Source organism: Pleuronectes platessa, chromosome 7, assembly GCF_947347685.1.
Source record: "Pleuronectes platessa chromosome 7, fPlePla1.1, whole genome shotgun sequence".
NCBI lineage: Eukaryota > Metazoa > Chordata > Actinopteri > Pleuronectiformes > Pleuronectidae > Pleuronectes > Pleuronectes platessa.
The window spans coordinates 27360049-27382436 of record NC_070632.1 but is presented as its reverse complement, the minus strand read 5'-3'; the positions used below and the strand labels follow the sequence as shown (position 1 = coordinate 27382436).

The 22388-nt window shown below is 39.3% G+C and overlaps 1 protein-coding gene across 4 annotated transcripts in view; it reads left to right on the top strand.

Annotated features, from left to right (window-relative positions):
• Window positions 1-819: 819 nt before the first annotated feature.
• ankrd27 (ankyrin repeat domain 27 (VPS9 domain)) overlaps window positions 820-22388 on the top strand; it is a 36871-nt gene continuing 15302 nt past the window's right edge. For 2 of the 4 annotated variants that reach the window (XM_053426388.1, XM_053426386.1), the window contains exons 1-15: window positions 820-1121; window positions 9557-9672; window positions 12268-12378; window positions 13801-14109; window positions 14700-14759; window positions 16221-16274; window positions 17060-17125; window positions 18199-18275; window positions 18524-18645; window positions 19650-19728; window positions 20315-20447; window positions 20617-20709; window positions 20907-21028; window positions 21603-21685; window positions 21815-21930. In XM_053426388.1, the coding sequence (XP_053282363.1) occupies window positions 9571-9672; window positions 12268-12378; window positions 13801-14109; window positions 14700-14759; window positions 16221-16274; window positions 17060-17125; window positions 18199-18275; window positions 18524-18645; window positions 19650-19728; window positions 20315-20447; window positions 20617-20709; window positions 20907-21028; window positions 21603-21685; window positions 21815-21930 (1527 nt within the window). In that variant the 5' untranslated portion in view covers window positions 820-1121; window positions 9557-9570. Of the gene's footprint in view, window positions 1126-9556; window positions 9673-12267; window positions 12379-13800; window positions 14110-14699; window positions 14760-16220; window positions 16275-17059; window positions 17126-18198; window positions 18276-18523; window positions 18646-19649; window positions 19729-20314; window positions 20448-20616; window positions 20710-20906; window positions 21029-21602; window positions 21686-21814; window positions 21931-22388 lie in introns of all 4 variants that reach the window. The other 2 variants (XM_053426387.1, XM_053426389.1) reach the window with 2 other exon arrangements.

The following is a 22388-nucleotide window of genomic DNA, read 5'->3' as shown; positions in this document are numbered from 1 at the left end:
GTGAATGGGACTTGTTTTTGAATGTTTTATGTTGCATGTGATGTTTGGCAGGTTGCATCAGTTTCTGCATTATTTTTTGATAATTGTGGAAACGGATGTCTTAATGGCCATCATGAACTATAGTACTTACTAATGTTTTTCTGACAGACTTGAAAATGTGTAAACTAAAGCTTATAGAGCAGTTTTAGTCAAAAGAAGTGGGTTAGGGTTAGTAACTAACTAGGATTTCCAGGTTGATAAATACAGGCTTTAATTCCCCAAGTTTTGAATGCAGTCTCTCAGTTGTAAATTTACACTCCTCATGCTCAAAATGAGAAAATCCTAATGCATCATAAAGAACTGACAAAGTTAAAAAGTTCATCTCACGATCAAAATCTAAGATCCCCAACATATGGAGCATGTGCCATCTGTCTCCTGGTGTAGGGGCACAGATGGAAAGAAAGAAAGCTCCCATGTTTTATGCTGCAGAACAGGTTGCAGAGGGAGATTGAGAGTAATCATGCTGTAAACTCTATGAAACACGCTTTATCTCCCTTTTTCATCTTTCATAACATTGACAGGTTGTGTTTTAGCCTTCTGTTGATATGCTTATTTCAACCTCTATATATATCGTCTCCTGGTTTTTAGGATTGTTTCAATTTTGTCGTCCTGGCTAGGTCTCCCTTGAAAAATAAAAATCGAATAAAAGAATAAATAAAATGAACTCAGCTGTTTTCCACAGGATTGCTGATGCTTAATATAAACTAATATAATGACTAAAATGGTCAAAGAACCGATGCTGGGCAGTAGAGGGCAGTGCAAATCCGTGTTTGTGTTTCTGATTCATCTGTGTTACTTAAATGAACCTGTAACATTCTCAACGTGTTACTGCGCGTATGGTTCACTAATCATCTCATTTGACTTGTAAATGTTTAGGATTCCTTGCCACACACACGCTCTTTTGACGGCTTAATTTGCGTGTTAACTCTATGAAGTGTGGAAACTCGGTGGCCACTGGAGGCTAAGCAGTGACTGCAGCTGTGAAGCCAGATGATCCGAGTAAACAGCTCCTGACAGGCTGCTGCTGAGGGTGTTTATCACTGCCATGCTCAAGCCTGGGTGACCTGAGGGACCCACTGAAAGCAAGTAACACTTCCTTACTATCATCGCTACACTGGGCTGATGTTCACGTAGCGTGTTGATTATCCTAACACGTTCATAAACTAAGCTAATTTCACAATACGGGGCGCTGTTGCCAGCAGAGCTAATGCTAACTGCTAATCTACGACTCTGTAATCCTGGTATGGTAAAACGAGGTTGAGTGAAGCTAGCAAGCTAATCTTTATGAAACACCCAGCCCTCAGTCCTGAGGCTGAGTCGTGTTAAAGCCCACAAGTTGTCTTAAACCTCAAAGGCGAACCGACGGCTAACGTAAATTAGCACTTTAGCAAAAACAGCCTCTGTCACCTGTAATGTTCTCCTACAGTAACATCGTATTTTAAAGCCATCTCTGGCATAATCGATACAACTCATCCCAAAACGTACCGAACTACAAATCCCCAAACACTATAAGGTATCATATATAAACGAAGCAAGTATTATAGACCACTGTTTCGCCTCTACTTTGATTTAATGACAGTAAATTCAGGGATCAAGCAGTGTCTCAAAGAAAAAACAAGTGAGATTTTGTTCAATTAAAATCCAGTCGTTATGACATTATACTTCCCGAATACACGTTAAGACGGAGAACAGTTTCTGCATGGATCGCTTTGTGTTTGTGTTGCTTTCACTTATGTCAGTGAGCAAACAAACGTTTAAGTGACACATTTTTGGTTTGTAATTTCAACACACTAAAGAAACCAGCTACCTTGGAGCCAAACAATTATAAAGCAGGTGATTCCACCTTGAATACCAATCCAATTTATTATATTTGTATGCAGCACTGTGGATGGTCTGCATTATTGTAACGGAATTAATATATCTATATAATATTGGAAGGTTTTGTACTTGTCTTATAGATTGTACCACTAGATCATTTTGCTAATGGTTTATCAGGGTTTTATTTTGAAATTGCTCCCAGAAGCCTCGTCCTTATCTCGGGCTCACTGGACGCATCATTGTTTTGTGTTAAAGGTCAGTTCATTTTTGCTTTGTGTTTGAAGTGCTGCTGGTAATGCCTCACACCTGACTGTCAGATTCTGAGAGAACATCTGATAAGGTTAGAATATTTATAGATCATGGTGGCTGTTAGACCTTTTTCTTGTTTTCTCTCAGCACTGTCTTACTCAGAACACATCTGGAAAGTTTTGCTATGAATGTTCAGGCCGCATCATGTGTGCAGCCCTGAGGGGAAGCGTGTGATGTGATGGTCACTTGTGAGCTGTGAATCCGCTCTCTGGTGGTTTTAAGGTTCAGCTCCTGACAGAGTTTCATTGATCCGGTGAAACCAGAAGGCAGGAGAGCAGTGGTGTCTTCTTTCATTTTGCCCAGTCCATCTCATCCCCTCTCTCATCTTCTCATTGTACTTTTTCACTCACATTTAGATTTAATGTGAAAGGCTGAACATTTGTTCCCGTGGCAGTTTATATTTCTGCAGACACTTAAAGACGCTTTTAGAAATAAAATCAATTATTCTTCGGCCACACTCTCATAGTGGTCATTGGTCTACGTCACAGAGGGAACATACATATACACACATCAGTGATTTTCAGCTGAGTTCAAGTTTAATGTAATTACATTAGTGGTTTGGAAAATGTGTGCAACCATAACTCTTTTCATTGGCATTATGCTTTGTCATATGAAATGGTAAATGGTTTTGTATTTATATAGAGCTTTTCTAGTCTTGAAGATTAAGCTCTTTACAGTACAGTTTTACATTCACCCATTCACACACACATTCATACAGTGCATCTATTAGCAGCACTTTGATGTTCTATGAGGAGCAATTCGGGGTTCAGCATCTTGCCCAATGACACTTCGGCATGCAGATGGGGAAGACTGGAGATCGAACTGCCGACCTTCAGGTTTGAGGGCGACCGCTCTACCCCACAGCCACAGCCGCCCATATGTAGTGTTGTTTGTGAAAGTAGTTTTAGGAGAAAAGTAAGAAGAAAAGTAAAAATGATTTGTCATAGGGAATAATACCTACCTCGTAAGGTATACTTACTTTTTAATTTTAAAAGATTCCCATCTTCTGTATTGGCAGAATCAACTTTATTGGCCAAGTATCAAATCAATCAAAATGTATTTGTATAGTCCATATTCACAAATGACAATAAGTCTCACAGGGCTTAACAAGGTGCAACATCCTCTGTCCTTAACCCTCAACAAGAGTAATGTAAAATTACCAAAGAAACAACATAAATCAGAAGAAACTTTTTGTAAAGTATTTATACATAAGAAAATGAGATGAAGTGAGCAGCAACGAACTGAGGAGTCACTGTCAGTGTGTGAGCAGGCATATCGTATAGTGCATGTAAGTTATTTGACTCTGGATTACACTGGCTCTCAATGTACTTACACCTAGTGCACACTGATAAAAACCGCTGAACCTCACACTATATACTATGGCAGTGTAGCATCAATGTGATTTATTTTTTTAAGTGCTTTTTTCATCTCTTTGTCCTCTTAGATGGAATTGCTTGGCTTCAGTAAAATCTACTCTACTATAGGTCAAGCTTCATTTTTGTGGGCTAAACTTTCCACAACAGGTTCACGTAGTTTTATACAGCAAAGTAGTTTGTAACATGTCTTGTATTCTCTGACCAATAGTCAAATTTTCAATTTACGATAATATCAAATCCCAGATCAGCCACAAACCCTCACATCTAAGATACTGGAATCAGACATTTTTTGCAGTTTGGTATGATGTTGTTTACTGATGACTTGTTTTAGGACTAAAGAGAAGTGCAGACTCCAACTGAAAGTTTTAATAAGTTGTTTAAAAATCTAACTACGAATGATTTCAGCTCAGGTGTGATCAGAAAAATATCATTAAGGTGCCTGAGCTAAATCTTCTTACCGCAGCGTGTTTGTTCTTCCGCTGCTGAGTCTTTCCCCTCCTTTTCACACACATTATTAGCCCAAGGCTAAGACATCAGCTGAATTACTTTAATCTTCAGTGTGTAATGTAACATACTGTGTGTGTTAGCCCTGAGGGGATGGACATTCCTCTACACCACTGATCAGTACTGGTAGCTTCAAGCCTGAGAGGTCACAAGGACCATGAGGGTCACGTGACTCATTCCTTGCACTTTCATCCCAGCTGAGCCGTCTGCTGATGCTGTACTCTCAGTTAGGAGGTCTGTCTTCACTCTGTTGAACTGCTTTCTCTTGTTGTCTGTACTGGAGCTGAGGGAGGATGAATCGTATGTCTTAGCAGAGGGGTGAGGTAAGCATTTAACCTGTGGAGTGTTATGGATGGCCACTTTGCTGTATGATTTCTCCTCTGATGATGAGTAAATGGAGGAGTGAATAGACAGAGGAGCAGACCCCTGGATTATCAATTCATTTCATTGGGTGTTTAGGATGTGACAAAACTGGTAGAATGTTGAGAGATCTCAAATCAGTGATTGGAACAGCAGATCGATACCTTGTGAGTAACATTTATCTCTTCCAAGATCGAGACCAACAATGAGGGGAAAGTCTTAAAAGAGTTCTTAGAATTTCTTTACCAGAGGATATTTTTTGTAGTAGGATGCTTTTATGAATAAGACCCATGATGTGTTTTGGATAACCGAAGCCCCAACACCAATTCAATCAACTGTTTTATTCCAAATGTTGTAATGCTTTTCAATAGTTAATAGTAAGTGTTGTAGTGTTGTTTACAGCTTGACTTACTACTCCCTAATGCCATTTTGTTATTAAGTTTAAGGTTTTTTGGCTGATGGTTAAAACAAGGGAGTATTACATGTTATTTATTGTTTTTTTGGCACACTGGTGGCACAGCTTTGGTGAAGGAAATGCTGAAATATCTCAATAAGTGTTGAATGGATTGCCTTGAAATTTTTCACAGATAAACATGGTCCCCAGAGGATGAATCTTTGTGACTTTGGTTACCTGGTGTCTGGCTGCAGTATAGGTCATAAACACGGACCCCTCCTTGTTAGTAGATGGGACCAAATTAATAAAGTAATTTTTCTGTTTCTGTCATTTTAAGTAGTTTTTATCACACTGATTCAATTGTACATGTGTCTGATACTTAAGGTTTTAATTAGTTATTTGGTGCTAAAATAACATTGAGAAGCAATGATTGACAGCTGAGACTAACTCACAGTTTGAAGGTACAGTGTCTGGCCAGGACAAGACGGCTGTTCCCTTATCTAGGATGTTTGGGGTATGTTTTTGTACTGTGTGAGGAAATGGAGATGTTGTCCATCTTTATACACAGTCATCGAGTATAACCTTATAAAATGCAAACTGCCTTTCATCTTGAAATTGTGATAGTGAAGAAATGTACATGAAAAAACAATGTTTGTAATTGTACTTTACATCCATAAATAGACGGGCTTACTGGAGTTGACACTGCACACATACAGACTAGGGAAATACTGACTTAATTCATATGATATCTAAGATTGGTCGATGGTATGAAAGCATAGTGATTAGTGATCATGAAGCTGTGTCAATGGAAATATGTCTAGGTCAATTTACAAGATGGAGGTTTCAAGTATACTGATTACAAGATCCACCCTTTCTTAAATTTATAGAAGCTTCATGGATAACTAATTCCAACTAAACACAGATAAAACTACCACCAGTTTAAGATGGGAAGCATTCAAAGCTTATATAAGGGAAGAAATGATAAATATACAAGTTCCAAGACCAAACAATACAATGGGGAAAATACAAATATTGGAAAAACTATCTAAAACACTAGAATTAGAACTTTATGAGAACAATGACATGGACAAGCAGCAAAAATGAACAATAATGAGAGCTGAATACAATAAACTGACAACTGACAAAGTTACTAAACTACTTTTAGGGAACAAACAAACGATCAGGGAGAAAAGAGAATGAAAGCCCAAATAACAATCAACACTATAACGACAAAGTTAGGCAATTTAGTTTTACAGCATCATAATATAAGACATGACAACCTATCAGCTATCAGTTATTGATGAAATTACGCTAAATAATTTGGATAGTAGGAGACACATATCGAGATTTTATAACCTTTTGGCAAAATATTCAATAAAATCAACATCAGATAGATTAAATGTTTGGAGAACAGGCACACAATAAGATATTAGTGAGAAAGATTAGGAAATGGCATGTGTAAGAGCTCAAAAACCCTTAATAAATACAATGTTAAAATTGCCAGAACAACAGGTTGATGAGCGTCTGCATAACCCCTGATAGACGTCATTATATCTCCCCTAACATTCCTGATGTCTGTGTTCAATGCCTAAATGCCTAAATGAGAAAGGAACTCTGCTGCACTGCTCAATGGAATAATATCCTATTGAGACTTCTCCATGCAAGGAGAAGGATGGCTTTTTGTTGGAAACATGTAGAACCACCATCACTTGATATGTGGAAAAGAGAGCTGATGACTTGTCTTGGGCTGTATTACTGACTGAAAAGGAAGTGTTATGAAGGTAACAGGGAATGATTGATCCCGCCTTTTTTTTGTGTGTGTGTGAACCTGTAACTGTATTAGGCGATGTTTATTTTTTTCACTGATCTATATTTTTAGATATAAACTTGAAAATTCAATAAAAACACTTAATAAACTGATAATTTTTACAGTGTTAGGGAGTACTGAGTGATTATGGTATAAATTGTAGAACATATTTCCATTGTACAATACAGTACTGATTACTCAATGTGAAGCTTTACAGCTCGTCCTGAGGCCAGCACGATATTTTCCAACAACTTGTCCTGTCCCATGGAGAGAAATCAAACTGTAATTTAAATACTTAGTTTTTTTGGAAAAATGCACATCACAGTTTTGTCTTAGCTCAAAGTGATGTTTGAATGTCTTTTCTAGTACGATCAACAGTCGAAAACGTTTTAGTTGAAATAGACATAGATAGAGTTTGTGGATGGGAAGTCAGTGAGGGGGTGCCTGCATTTAGGGGGTTCCTGCATGGATGGGGCAGTAGGTCCTTTTCACTCATTAAGGTTGGTAATCCTCGACCCCCTCGTCAAAGCTAAACCCCTAAAACACATGAGCATTCACTGATTGTTGCTAATATGCTGTGAGGGCACGGTCAGTGTGTACATAGGTCGGTTAGTGGCAGACAGGTACTCCAACAAATCATCTAATTCTGTCCTAATCAAATGATCGGTACGTTTTTAACAGTCAATCAAATCAGGTCCTAAACTTTAAGTGCAGCACAAAAAAAAACTGTAGTTATGAGAACTTGAGAGGCCAATGGATATACAGAATACTAATATACTCTATGGTAGCACTAAGTCGTTTAAAACTCAGGTTGGTAATCTTGGAAAAAAATATTAGGACGTGAAGAGGATTTCAACAAATACAATAAGAAGTGTTTCAGATACAGTTTAACACCCTGAGGTTGAAAGAAGGGTCTGTATGTCTTCAGTAGATTAAGGCATAATGGCAGTTTTTGAAAAGCATTCTGAAAGGGACTTTCTCCTCCGTTCTCTAGAATATTATTTTGCCTTTAGACATGTAAGAATCACAAGATCTTTTTTAGGAGCTTTGTTTTCCGTTTCTCAGACATCAGTATTCTGCTATGACAAAATTTTTGGCAAATGTGCAGCATTTCTGCATGTTTTGATTGGAAACACAGCAGGCACTGTCGTCATTTAGTCATTATTATCTATCAAGTAATCTAATTAAAGGGAAAGCCAGGGCCAATCTTTTTTCTATCAAGTTCCATTTGAGTTTTTGAACCGTCGTTCCCAGACTATATTAAATTATTTATCACATAATATATTATGCACATATTATATTTGTTTATTTTAATATTGTTTTTATTGACTGTGATTTTTGGTTGTGAATCTGTGAAAGTGTGTTATACAAAATAATGTTCCAACTGTCTAGTGTGATGGCTAGAACTGCTTCTCTCTGGCGGGTCTGATGTCAGATTGTAAACAATCAATCCGTCATTCTGTCAAATGTTATTTGTAGAGCCCATATTCACAAATCACAATTGATCTCACTGGGCTTATCAAGATGTGACATCCACTGCCTTGAACCCTCAACAAGAGTAAGGAAAAACTACCCCCAAAAAAACCTCACATAGAGTCATGCTCTGTCATGTAACAGAGCACATCAACAAAATAAAGACAATGCCCTAACATAAACTAAGGGGTGTATCAATATTTAAATTATTTGCACACAAAATGTCTGACAGAGAAGAAGGGAGCAGTAATGACAATCGTAATGATATAGGTATAATAATGGTAGGATATGTGAGTATAGGCATATTGTATAAAGTTTAGTAGCAATCGTAGTTGTAATCATCATAGTAATTCCAGCCTTCTCTTCCTGCCAGAGAAGAAACAGTGTACATTAGTTATTTTCACTATCTCTTACTAGATCGGCAATCTAGTCTGTGACAGTTCGTCATGACAAACTGACACTTTGGAACCAATTGACTTTGTCTGGTTCCATCAGATTTTCCTTCTGAACTAGATTTCAGTTTCTCATTTCTCAGCTATTAGCTCACTCACCACAGAACCTATGTAACATTATCAGTCAGGCTGTGGTCTTATGAAAGCTGCTTGTTAAGAATCCAAACTCCACTGTAGTGAGTTACTAATGTCCGAGAACATTTGTCCTTGTAGCTCATTTCGTTCAACTCCTTAGATGAGTCTTTGTTATCAGAGCTACCACAGCCCCGCAAACTACAGCCTCTAGGTTATATTTATCATTTGTCAATTTCTTTTGGAATGTGTGACATTCCAAATCAGCCTAGCTATTGTTTATAGTTTTTCCGTGGTACTTGCCACTCATGATATGTAAGAACTGTGTTATTCTTTTATTCTTTAGCTCACTTAGCCATTCACCTCTGAATTTTTAGTTTAAAAATGCAGAACTCTTGCTTTGTTTTACGCTTGCTGTCCACACTACTCCAGAGTTTTCGAGGACCTAAAGCATTTGGAAATAATGGTGTCCCCGTTTCAGTTTGACCACTTTGGGGCTGCGTGGTAGGATGAATGGGCAAAAACTGAGACTTTTGAAAACTATGACACTGTCAGCTATGTTCACTTGCCTAATTGGTTCTTATCAGCCATGACTCTTCCACCAGCAGTGAAGGCAAAATACCGTCAGTAACAGTTCCGCCATGTTATCAGTCCAAGAAAAGAAATCTCATCTTAACCTTTCACTATTGTTGTTCCTCCTCAGTATTTCTGTAAGTAAGCACCTAGCTGCAGAGTAGACAATCACCAGCATGCACATGTCCAGTGTATGTGAATTGTCATGTGATTTGTATTTTCAGGTGTGTTAGTGTGGATGGGGATTATTACTGATATGGAGCTACACTTGGACATTTTAATTTTGAAGGAAAAACATTTTAGTTAGGATGTAGCCATTGTTCTATCATGACCATCAATCAGTTTCTTTTAACATCCCTCTATCCTCTCCATGATCTAGATCTCCAGCTCCTTATGGCTGTATATGATGAGAACATCCTGAAGAATCCATTCTACTTGGCTTTGGAGAAGCAGAGACCGGACCTCTGCAGCCGAGTGGCAGACATCCACGGCATTGTGAGTCACAAGTTTTCACCATGTTCATTTTACAACCTATTAGCAACCAGCTTAAATCTACTTCAGGATAGGTGATGTGAAGTACGTCACTGTGTGTTTGTGTTTTCTCTGAGAAATGTATGTGTGTATATATACTCTATATACAACAAATTTCCCACAATCTGTTGAACAAGAGGATAGAAACCCACCTAACACCACCATTAACTGTCTACCTACATATCAGCTGGTGTTTCGACTAAGTTGTCCAGGACTTGTTCCCTTCTGCCTAATAAATTAGTTAATGTTGGTGTTAATAGTTGTTATGTGTGGAGGGTCCATTCTGTGTTATCTCTGAAAAATCGATTCTCAGCTTCACTTGACATCCTTCACGTGGATATTTTTGTAATACAAAATATAAACTGGCTGACTGATGGGCGGGCTCTGCTTTTTCATGGCAATACATACTTTTTACTGGCAGTTTGAGTAGTCCTTGGTTTCTGTCTAATGGTACTATCAATTGTAAAAAACTTGTCCTGCTAAGATTGAATCCCAGCACCAGAGTGGGTAACCAAGTTATTTCACTGCAAATTAAATCAAGCATACAACTGGAACTTGTGAGATCATTGTTGCAACATGGTGGTGCGGTGGCTAGCACTGTCTCCTCACCGAAAGAAGGTTCCTTGTGGGCATGCAGCAGTTTGCATGTTCTCCCTGTGTCTGTTTCTCTGGGTACTTGAGCTTCCTCCCACAGTCCAAAGACATGCAGACATGCAGCCAATCCCCTCCCATCCAATCTCAGCGGGGATTGGCTCCAGCTCCCCCTGCGACCTTCAAAGGATAAGTGCTATGGATAATGGATGGAGGGATGAATGGTCAATGTCCAAAATTAAGGAGTAATTAGTAAAGGTGCATGATTCACATAATCAGTGTTTTGTTTTATACGTTTCTGGCTCTGTTTCAGAATCGTTACATTCTTTTAAAAATGCATAATACTATTGTCATGGTGTCATGTTCTACCTTGTCTCAGCCTCTGTTTGCTCCTACTCTGGCAAGTGCTGGCATATACAGCATTTTATCACAGCTGAATTCTTAGAATTTCGCCACATATGTGTAAATCAGCAACACTGCCTGTAAATCCCCTCTGATGACGCAGTAGCATACTTCAGGTCGATAAAAAAAAATGCAGTGTGAAAGAAACAGTGCAATCTGGGGTGTGAGCAGATTCTGCCACCCTCCCTCAACAGCAGAACAAGACAGAAGCGTTCATTGATCACTTCCTTCTCTGTGGTTGAATGTGCAGCAAAGGACTACCTACTTTGACACATATCCCTGAATTTCTCATACGCTGTTGTCATTCCGCCAGCCCTAGATCAGAGTCATTATAAATGTTTAAATGTTTTAGAGTAAGCGACAGAAGACCTTAGACCACCTCCTGTAATAACAGTCCATTGTCCAACATACATTACCTGAAACGACCAGAACAACTATACAGAAAAAATGTTTACGACATGCTGCATCCTGTCAAGATGCTTAAAAAGTTAGCAGATAAGAATCTGATGTCTGAAAGCAGGCCGTGCAGCTGTGACTCATCAGGACTCCTCTGGAAACTCATATGACCTGATGGCTGCAAAATACATCTAACTTGATTATAGTTTGTATTGCCCATTTCAAAACAGACTGCTGACCAATAGATTAATCATAGAACAACACGCAACATCCAAAACAGTTTGTGCACACTCCACATTCGACCACACATCAGGGTTTAACCTCATATTCTGGCTCGTGATAAGATTTTTCAATCCCTAAATTCTCAAGACCAAGAAAACAATAACCCTTATCTTGTCACGTGATAGTGACTATCATTGACCTTTTGTGCTTTTATTTTAGACCATGAAGATCCCATATTTTAGAGTGAGATTGTCGTGCTTTTGTTTAAATTCTAATGCAGGTATTTTTGTGACATAAAAGTGTGAGACCACTTTGCCTTTCACTTGGATTCACTTTGTATGATGATAAAATATCCGACTGTGCTCTTCTAACCCACAAGTGTCTATTATGAGTCTAGCGTTATGCTCCATTGACATGCTACCTTTACGAAATATCATATTTGACTCTGGATAATGCTCGCTTATAGCCTTTCATCAGTGCATAGCACACGCTCATGTGTTTTAGGGTTAGGGTTAGGTTAGGGCTTTTTTTCAAAGTGTAGCCTGCTCTTGTAACCTTTACAGGATTACAAACCCCAGCTTTAATATGTGAAAATATACTGTCCCCTCCTCGCGCACCAACCAACCCTGAACATGATCCCTCACTGACTTCCCACCCACAAACTCTCTCTTTGTTTATTTCTTTTCAGAGATAACCAACCTGAGTTTGAAAAAAACTCGGTACCGCCATACTCTATATAAGTATAGATCTACGTGGCCAATAATAAGAGCTTTTTGTTGTGTTGCAATTACAGTTTAGGATCTGATGTGACTGTCCAGTCCCCCAGATTATCGATCAGTGAATGTCAAGTTAATGTTTTAATAGATAATTAAAAACAACTTGGTAAAGTTATCGCCGTTAAAGTAAAAAGATTTTCTGCTTTTGTCCCATGGTACTAAAAACTTGCAGGTCCTTGTTCCCTGCTGTGGAAGTTTGACTGTTGGCAGCTACTCAGACTATCAGTTTGACAACTATGTCCTGCAGCCTTTGGAGGACAGATACCAGACTGTGGATGGAAAGGTTTGTCTCCCTTCTGCTCCAAGCATCTCCCCCAAGAGTTCAAAAACAAATTCTGTTGATAAATATAGAATGATGAATTAGGAAACAGCTGAATATCCAATCATCTGCTTCAAGGTCTTGGTTACAAACTTTTTGACTCGTCACAGCCGGAAATAACTAACTATTGACTAATGTCACTGAGTCAGGACACAACAACATGAAGGATCACAACAGCACATTAAGTGAATGTTTATCATACATTATCGGCTAATACTTTCATTTCCATTATAAAGAGCGGGTTATTGGCAACAGTATCTAAGACAATAGCAAAATTAAAGAGAGATGAAGTAGAGGGGAAGTCAGTACACAAACACTGTTGAAACCGGAAGTGATACAATAAGCCCACCACAGAACAACAGGTGAACAGCTGTCTGATGGAACTTTTTAGTTTCTCTTAAAAGTAGTTCCTGAGAATCAAAACTGTTCCCTTTGTTTGAATGCGCTTTCTATAAACCTGTTCTTCTATCTCTTTAGGTGGTTCTAATCCAGTTTTCTGTATCTCAGAAACATTTCTAACATTAGACTTTTTGGATTAAACCAAAGACGTGTAAAGTGGTTATTCAGGCCATCGTAATCTTTTAACTGGACTACTGTTACTTCCTGCTCTCTGCATGGCAACTCTCAACTTACCGCTAACACAGCACTTGGTAGGAACAAAGTTTATTATTGTATAGAAGATAAATCTTGGCTATTTAAAGCTCATATTAAAAACAAGGGGTTCTTATTAGCTGCACCAAATTCAAGATTAAAATAGGGAGAATCCAATTGACTATTGCAAAATCAAATTTTAGATCAAGACATTTGGACTTTGTATTCAAACATCTGAATGAAAGTCATCAGAATCCAATTATATTCTGTTAGGATTGTCAGGACTGTAAAATACAATTTGAAAAAGAATGGGATAACCAAAGAGGGGTGATATGTAAGTAAACAAATGTTAATAATAAAAATGATACAAGTTAATATATAAATTAATCATACAGAGTTATACAGTCAAGGTTCTGTGTGACAGGTCACCTTGATGGTCTGTAAACTGCCTGCAATGTAATGTAATGTAAAGGTCAAGATTTTCACAGACATTTTTGTAAGACAAATACAATTTAACTTGAATCATAGATTCTGATTTGATAAAGTAATACTCATATTCTTATAATTTGATAATACATTCACTTTACTTTTTTGAAATTTTTTTTGAATGTTATTTAAAGTTAAATATGTGTCTTCTTGACTGCAAAATCCAGAAAACCTGTGAAAATGGTAATCTTTTATTTCAAAGTTTTTTTACACTGGACTCAAATATGATGATTTGCCCATCTTATGTTAATTTTGCTGCTATTGTGTCAGAATAAAACTGCACTGACCTGTTGCTGTTGTGTATTTCAGGAGCTCAGAATCCTGGACAGACAGGTCCTGCTGGGATCCGGCTTCCCGGCTCCGGCATCGGTGTCCATCTTGTTTGAGGAAACCTTTTACAATGACCAAGAGCAGAGCTACAGCATCCTGTGCATTTCTCGGCCTGTGGAGGTGGACACAAGCCCCAACGAACTCAGCCCTCCGCCCCCCTACTGCCTGAAGAGTGTGGAGGACGTCAGGGAGTTCCTGGGCCGCCATGCCCAGAAGCTGGACAAGTTCATCCACGGCTTCTGTCAGGCCTTCAAGGAGCAGGAGAGGAAGGGACTCCGACACCACATTGTATGATGATTCATTTCCTTTCATTCCAATCTTCTTTCATTCCCATCATGTCTTCCTTCGTTCTGCCAACATTTTGTTCTCCCCTCAGCACTCTTTTCTTTTTCTTTTCTGTTCTCTTAGATTGTATTTTCTTTCCATTCCTTCTGACACTTCCTTTCTTCTTCCTCACCCCTTTATCTTCTTTCTAGTATGTCCCGCTGTCAGCATTCCATCATCCACCCATCTTTTTTCCCAAAATTTTGTTTGTCTTTTTTAACCAAGGCAATTCTCTACAAATTGATTAAAAATACACAACAAATTGATGTATAAGTTGATAGTAGGTGTAAAGAGGTATGAAATACAATTTTAGAATCAGTCTAACTCTAAAGTATTGTTTCTATGGAGTAAAGAATCACACATAAAAAGGATTTGTGGAGAAATTGTGTTTTTACTTTTATTTCTTTTAAAATGGACCAAACAATTTAAGGTTTTACGTTTGGCTTTTTAATAATAGTGATAATAATTTAGTTTTTAGAAGATGGATGGTTGTGATGACTTATTTGAGAGCTCTTCTGCTCTACTTACAAATCTCCCATCTTCTCTCTACCCAGGACTCAGTGAACGGTCTCTACACTAAATGTCTTCAGTGTCTACTGAGAGACTCTCGCCTGGTGAGTAAAAAACTTGTTGAATCAGCTGTTAGTCTGATACAGTAGAGGCTGATAGAGATAACGGAAGAGTGTTCAGTGAGAACTTCTAGACTGTGTCTAAGTTCAGGTGAATTTTGACCCTGGAAATGACATTATTCATCAACAAGGCAAATGCAGACTCTGCAAGGCTCACTCTCTCATACCTACTTGCACTGGCCAGTTGTTTAAAGAATGGTTATCGTTCACTACAACTTGGAAGATTGACACTTCATTTTTTTTCACTCAGTCGCTGTTCTGTTCTTCTTGAGGGGCTTAGTTCATGTCAGCTCAGAAGGAATAATCCTAACTTTTAAGCTGTGGTGAACAAGACATCCATAGAAACACTTGATAAATACAATGTGACCATTTACAGACTTTATATTTCTGGTAATTTATAAACCGCATTTTCCCATCTTTTGGCGTCTAAATGAATAATACAGCAAATACAGTTTGTAGTTAGTCCATTATTCAGTCAAACCAGCAACTCTTAAAATTACTCTTTTTGTCAGTGGCTTTTAACATAGCAATATAACTGTTTATGGTCAAATAAAATGATTTTCTAAAGGTGTATCTCTGTAGGTACTCTTTCAATAATAGTGTCACTAACAATTTAACCTGTCAGTGAAAAACAGTAACTTTTAGTAGACAAATGCCCCTTTAGATTACTCTGCAGCTATTCGATGGTTAACAGTTACAGCTTGTATGCTCAATGGCCCATTTAAAAATATTCATACCTTTCTTTAAATCTGTAAAGGTCGTATAAACAACCATGTTGTATAAACTAGGTCTTCATAGAGCACTGGCTGATGTATCACAACAAGTTGACTGATGAAAAGGCCATTGCAAGATGTAAACAATGGAATAAGGACGGAAACTTTTCTGTCTGAACATGTGTATCATCACGGTATTACAAAAAAAATGCATGTGACATTGACTAATTTATCATTAATTAGTCACACACTTGGCCATTGCTCTATGATCATCTGCACTTCAAAGTTTTGAGTTTCACAACCTTAAATGTAAGCTCGGATGTTTTGACAGTTTACAGTTAGAAGTTACCATACCAATTTACACCTTTAACCATCAAATATGTTGGTAGTAATTCTAAAAGGTTGTGCCCATCATGTGCAAGGTTTGTTTGTGAAGAATGACCTCAGGAGTCTCCTGTTCAGTACGACCCGTGTCCTCCGAATAATCCGTCTACTCAACCTAGACTTCTCAGCATCAGAATGCATGTTAATCAGTAATGACTCCATAGGACATCAGAATGTTTTGTTAGAGCCTATGAAGTCTAACAAGATCGTCTGTGACATAAGTGTTTTGACCCGGCCCTACATTCTTCTCTGGACAATTTTCTGCCTAATCACGCTAATACAAGGAACTGCATCACATGCTGTGCATTTCTCTGCATTGACTGCTCTGATGGATGGTGTTTCTCTACAGAAACTTCTGACGAAGCAGGAGCTTCAGATGACTCTTCTCAAACAGGCTGTGGAGGTAACTTCACTTGCTGTGTTTAAGTCAACTTCATTCACTAGGAACCGCTAAGAAGTATGTGTTTAGGGATTCTATGTTTCTAAAACATATTTGATGAGCTAATATCTAAGCTCATCTGCAGACTGTACTAAAAGGTTACATTTAGTTCAAAGCGAAAGTCGTTAATATGAGTCTACAAGGAAGTAAGCAGCCACCATTTCATTGGAGTGTAAAAAGAGTATGTTATATTTGTGAAAGTTTTGAATTTTTTGGGTGGGTACCAACAAAGGAAACCAAATCCTTTTGTTGCTGTGCCCAAATCTGCAATGGATGCTGGAGTCACTTGATTCTCGTCAACAGGACTATGAAGCCTTGCTTTCACTGGGGCAACTGTTGCTGCCCAATAATCATCCACCTGACTATAGCAAATGCGAGGACAGTCCATGTGTGTTGTTTTTGCCAGATCCTAATGTCAAATTTCCACTTACCCCATATGGACCGGTAAGAAGCAGCTAGTCAGACAGGAATGGAGCCAACAGATCCAACTCCCTTCAAAGTGCATTAATCCCCATCACTATAAAGGAGGATGCACTGCTGCTGTAAATTATTACGTCACTTCCTGCCTCTGGAAAATGTGCCTAGCTGCTCCATCTCTTGCGTGATAAATGCAGGGGATTTGATGCTGTCGTGAACGCATCTGTGCAGAAATCCTCCTGCTGTGTTGTGTATATGTGAAAAATCAAACTCTGTATCCGATACTCCAGTCTTGTAAACCAAAATTTAATTTTCTTCCTTCTTATCCCCAGATGTATGTTCATCATGGTATCCATGATTTAATGTTCAACTTTGTGGGAACTCTTGAAGCCAGCCAGGTAGGTCTGATCCCTCACTGCTTCACCGCATCTTCAACATATTGTGATACAAATATCTGCTTTACCAATTAAAGATCCAGTGTGTAAGATTTAGGTGAAAGGGATCTATTGGCATAAATTGAAAATAAAATAATCCTAGTAATATTTTCATTTGTGTGAAATCATCTAAACTGATGTTTTCTTTACCCTAGAATGAGCCATTTATATTTAAATCAGGAGCAGTTCCTCTCTTTGGAGGGCATTAAAAAAATTCTCAATATCTGTTTAACAGATGTCAGTCCTTCAAAATCAAATGGGGGGTGGTGTCAGTGTAGCGTGTTGTGTTCTATGTCACATCTCTGCTTCTGAAACGCCAGAATGTATCCTAAAGTGGCCATGTGGAAGCTTTGTTTGGTTCAGTGTAAAACAGGAATGGGGGCATAATGAGGGGTCTCCCTAACAGCAACATAACTAGATCTCAGTTTGAAAAGGGCTAATCAGACCATTGGTTACAGTTACATTAGGTTATGTATGTGTCCTCTCTGACTCTTTTATTTTAATCTGATAGAAATGTTCTGTTGAAATGAATCAAAGATGAGGTCAACGTTATAGTAATAATCATTGTGAAAAAGGGAACTCAAGGCAAAGATTTTGGTTTACCAGTCGATTTATGTTCCAACCCTCACCCATGGTTACAAGCTCTGGGTAGTGACCTGAAGAGTGAGGTTGTAGATACAAGCAGCTGAAATAAGCTATCTATGTAGGTAGGGTGAGGAGCTCGGAGAACTGGAGGGAGCTCAGAATTGAGACATTGCACGTTTGTTTTGAAAAGGGCCAGTTGAGGTGGTTCAGGGATCATATCAGGATACCTCTTTGGCACCTTCTATTGGAGGTTTTCCAAGGACATCTAACATGGAGGACACCTGGGGTAGAACAGAAAGCAGTTTGAGGGACTGAATATTCCATCTGCTGATGGAACACCTCAGGTTCTCCAAGGAGGAGCTTGAATGTGTAGCTGGGGAGAGAAACATTGGATGGATAGATGGCATTGGTAACAGAACTGATCTAATGTTTGTTCTGCTGCTCATCAACAGGATGCTGCCTTCAACAAAACCACCAGGAGTCTGCAAGAGCTGCAGCAGAAAGAGCTGGGAGTCAAACCTGAGTTCGGGTCAGTTCAATCAGTTGAAAAGGCCGAAATGGAAATGTTCGGAAACAATGACATAGACTCAAACAACTGCTTGCTGAAAGCAACTGGCATTATAAATGTAATATTACGGATGCTGCCTCAATGTGGTTTTCTTGAATTCCCACAGTTTCTCTAACTGGTTAATTTACATGTTCTTCCTCTCTGTTGGTTCATGTTTTAAGTTCCTGTCTACCACTGCTGCAACCTGTGCTACTCTTGTGTTCCTTTAGTATAAATCTGCCCCGGGCAAAGAGAGAGCTGAGTCAGCTCAACCAGCATACCTCTCCACTCCTCAAACTGCTGTGCCTGCGCAGAGTCACTGTGACTGCTACCCAGACACCCAGACACACAGGTACACAGTGTGCGTGTGTTTGTTTGTCTGTGTCAATCAATTTTAGATAAACTTTATTGATATATATATTTGACTTCCAAAAAGAATTATACTTGATCAGATGCAAAACTGATGCTTTTGTTCAGACTGATGCTCAAATCAAGACCTCCCATGGATCACAGATGTAAGAATATGTAATCGCAGTTAAAGTTTGAGAAACTGTGCAGAGCTAGGTTTAATTGACACGCAAGATTTAAGAAATTCTTAAATTAGAGGAGCAAGACATGAACAAACCCATTTCTCCTCACATTCTCCCCCAATTCTGCTCTTGGTTTCTTCCAATTTTTTTACCTCAACCTCACTCTGTAAAGTGCTTTGAGATAATGTATAATGTGTTTTGCACTACACAAATTAAACTGAATTGAATTTCCTAAAACCAACTTGAGATTTAAAAAAATAATATAACTTTGTATTTGTTCCTTTAAACTAAATTACATTTATTTATATTAGCATGAAAGAGAGACTCCTCTGCTTCAACGTTATCTCCATCATATCTACTGTTATTAGTGCAGATTTAGTTAGTTACGAGTATCAACGTTTCCCTGCTGATTAACCTAATCAAAGATTAATATTTGGTAACATCAATATGTAAGCTGGTCTTCTCTCTGGACAGGCCAACAGAACTCCTGCCTGGTCTGTGAGTGCCTGCTCGCTGTCTGTAATCAGATCAGCACATGGGACAGTGCATGCTCTGTCAGACTCTAATGTGTTTGTCCAGTTTGCTTTGGAAATCCAAGGTTATTGGCCAACAACAACCCCACTGTCGTTCGGTAGCATGGTACGATCCACTCCTAATTAATGTTTGTCAAGAGGCCAATTTAGTCATTTGGCCTGGACAGAGGGAGAGGCTCTTACGCAGCGCGAGGACGACACAGCAGGATGAATGGAGGGGAAATGAGGTGTAAAATGACTGTTGCTTTGTTTTGAGCGTTTCACTTGACAGAATGTGTGGTGTCCCCCTGCAGTCAGCATTGAGGCCGTAAGTGCAGACGACCTTCTCTCTGTCATCCTCTACCTGCTGGTGAAGACGGAAATCCCCAACTGGTGAGCTGGTGAGGAGGAGTCACCGTGACACCTCTGGCCTTGTGGCTGATTGGGAAAGAAATACAAACAATGGTTTGTGTGGACCTTCAGGAGGTTCAACTGAAATATAATATAAAATACGAAGATGGCAAGGATTTTTCACCAGTGGTTCCATAGGGGTCAGGACCCCCTAGAGGGTTGTGAGATACCAAAGAGGGGTTGCAAGATGATTTGCTTCAATTAATAAACAAGTGGAAATAGCCCATTTTAGCCATTATTGTAACAGTAAATGTATATAATAGTTGTTAAATTTGAATTAAAGCCATAAAAAAACCCAATAAAATGTCATCTTATTTCTGTCACAAATTCCTAATAGTCCCCCAAATTACCTCTTAAGGGATTATGACAGAGTAGTGACAGCACAAGTTGTAGCAGATCATTTTACAGGAGCACAGGAAACATAGGTTGTTTAATCAATATCATTGATGTGCTTCAACTAGCTCCAGGGATGACTACTTACTGAATGCACTGCTCATCTGATTAACAGATACAGGTGGAGCGAGGAATTTCCAGTAGCTGTGTATGTTATAGTGTTTTTTGTTTGCAGGATGGCCAACCTGAGCTACATCAGGAACTTCTGCTTCAGCCACTCCAGTAAAGATGAGCTCAGCTACTGTCTGAGCACCTTTGAGGCTGCAGTGGAGTACATCAACCTGGGGAAGTTGCAGGACACACACTCTGTAAGACACACACACACACACACACACACACCTCTCTCTTAGACACACACACACACACACACACACACACACACACACACACACTAACACAGACAGTTGTAATTGATCATCAATGATGTATCTCAGCAGTATTTGATGTTACAGATGCTTTGTTGGTTCTGTCCCCTAGGGTTCAGGTGAACTGAACGACAAGGCGCTGTTCAAAGAGAGGATGAGGTCCTTGTCTCAAAGCACCGCAACACCCATCCACTGTCTATTTGAGGTAAGCTGCCCCACCACTCTGCTCTCAGCAGCTACAACGTCCCACCAGACGCTCATTGGTTTACCACAATGTTTTCAAGTTGTCTCAACCTGCTAGAAATGTAGGTAATTTACCGGTCACTGTAGGAGCCCCAATCTACAATAATAAGGAAATTGTATTGTATTAACTTATTGTGTGCGTGTTTGTGTGTGATGTAGCACATAGCGAGTGGAAATGAGGCTGAGGTCGAACGTCTGCTAAGTGAAGGAGAGAGCGAAGAGGACGTGAGGATGTGTCACCCCCTCTGTTCCTGTGATCTCTGCGACCTCCAGCTGTCCGGGTCAGCATCCAGACACACTACTCATCCACCATGACTAAATGCTCTTACACTAACTTAAACCAAATTCTAGTGAACACTACCCAAAATGTCATCACATGGTTTAAAAGTGAAAGTGGCATGTCAGCAGTAAAAAAAACAAAGCTGTGTTCTGATTTCACTTCCCTCTTCAACCCCCCAACACACACACACACACACACACACACACACACACACACACACACACTCAGGATATCTGGGTCATTTAGCTTCCATTCACAGGGTAAAGCTGGAGAACTGTAAAATGAGCTGCGTGTACTATTTTTGCATTAAAAGATCATAAATGACACCAGCGTATTTCCTGTGGCCGTAAACTGTTAGAAATCATCTAGAGATTAAGAGAGTTGAGGAACATTTGAAAGCTTCTGTCATCAGAACCTTTACAAAGACAGCTTATTTGTTAAAGATCAGATCTTTATATATTTCCCTGAGCACCCATGACTTTAACTGAGATCTGTCAGTTTCTTGCCTCTTGACTTTTAGTGTTGTCTTTGAATTACTGCTGTAACTCAGTCTGGCTTTTGGCATCCGGTTGCAGGCGACTGAATGATCCGTCCATCATCACACCATTTTCCAGAGATGATCGAGGTTACACTCCTCTGCACGCTGCGGCTATCTGTGGTGAGCAGCTGCTAACATACAGAGGGATAAAACACAAGCTTCAATACCTTTTAACAGAGGGAGAGCCCGAATGTACATGAAAACTGATTTACTAACTTCACTCTATCTGTGTGTTCTTGTGTACAACAGGTCAGGCTCAGCTAATCGACCTGCTGGTGTTTAAAGGAGCGACGGTCAATGCCACAGACTACCACGCCCTCACACCCCTTCACCTGGCCTGCCAACGGGGATACCAGGGAGTCACGGTGAATACACTCACACGCAAACCTAAAGTATACTGGGTGTATGGGTGTGTGCTTGCACCTATATATTTGTAGGGACCATTTTGTTTTTCTAAAGTGATGCAAACTCGGTTGGTCCTCACATTTTCACAGGCTTGTTTGAGGGTTAAGACTTGTTACGTTTTAGGCTTAGAATTAGTTGTAGGTTAGGGTTAGGGTAAGAGTTAGGTTTAGGCATTTAGTTTTTTTAATGCTCACACTTAAACATACCCTGCTTCTGCTTAGATCTCCCGTGCTCCAGCTTCAGCTCTTCTCCTTGCACTCAAACTGCTTCTGTGCATGAGTGAAACATCTGCTCTCAGATTTCTCCACTGCTCTCGCATTTTTTGTGCAAGAAGTCTGTCAACATTCCCTAACCAATAGAAAGCCAGGTGTATTGTTGACCAGAGTAATTGTCCCGCCCAAAAGGGGAATAGAGTGGA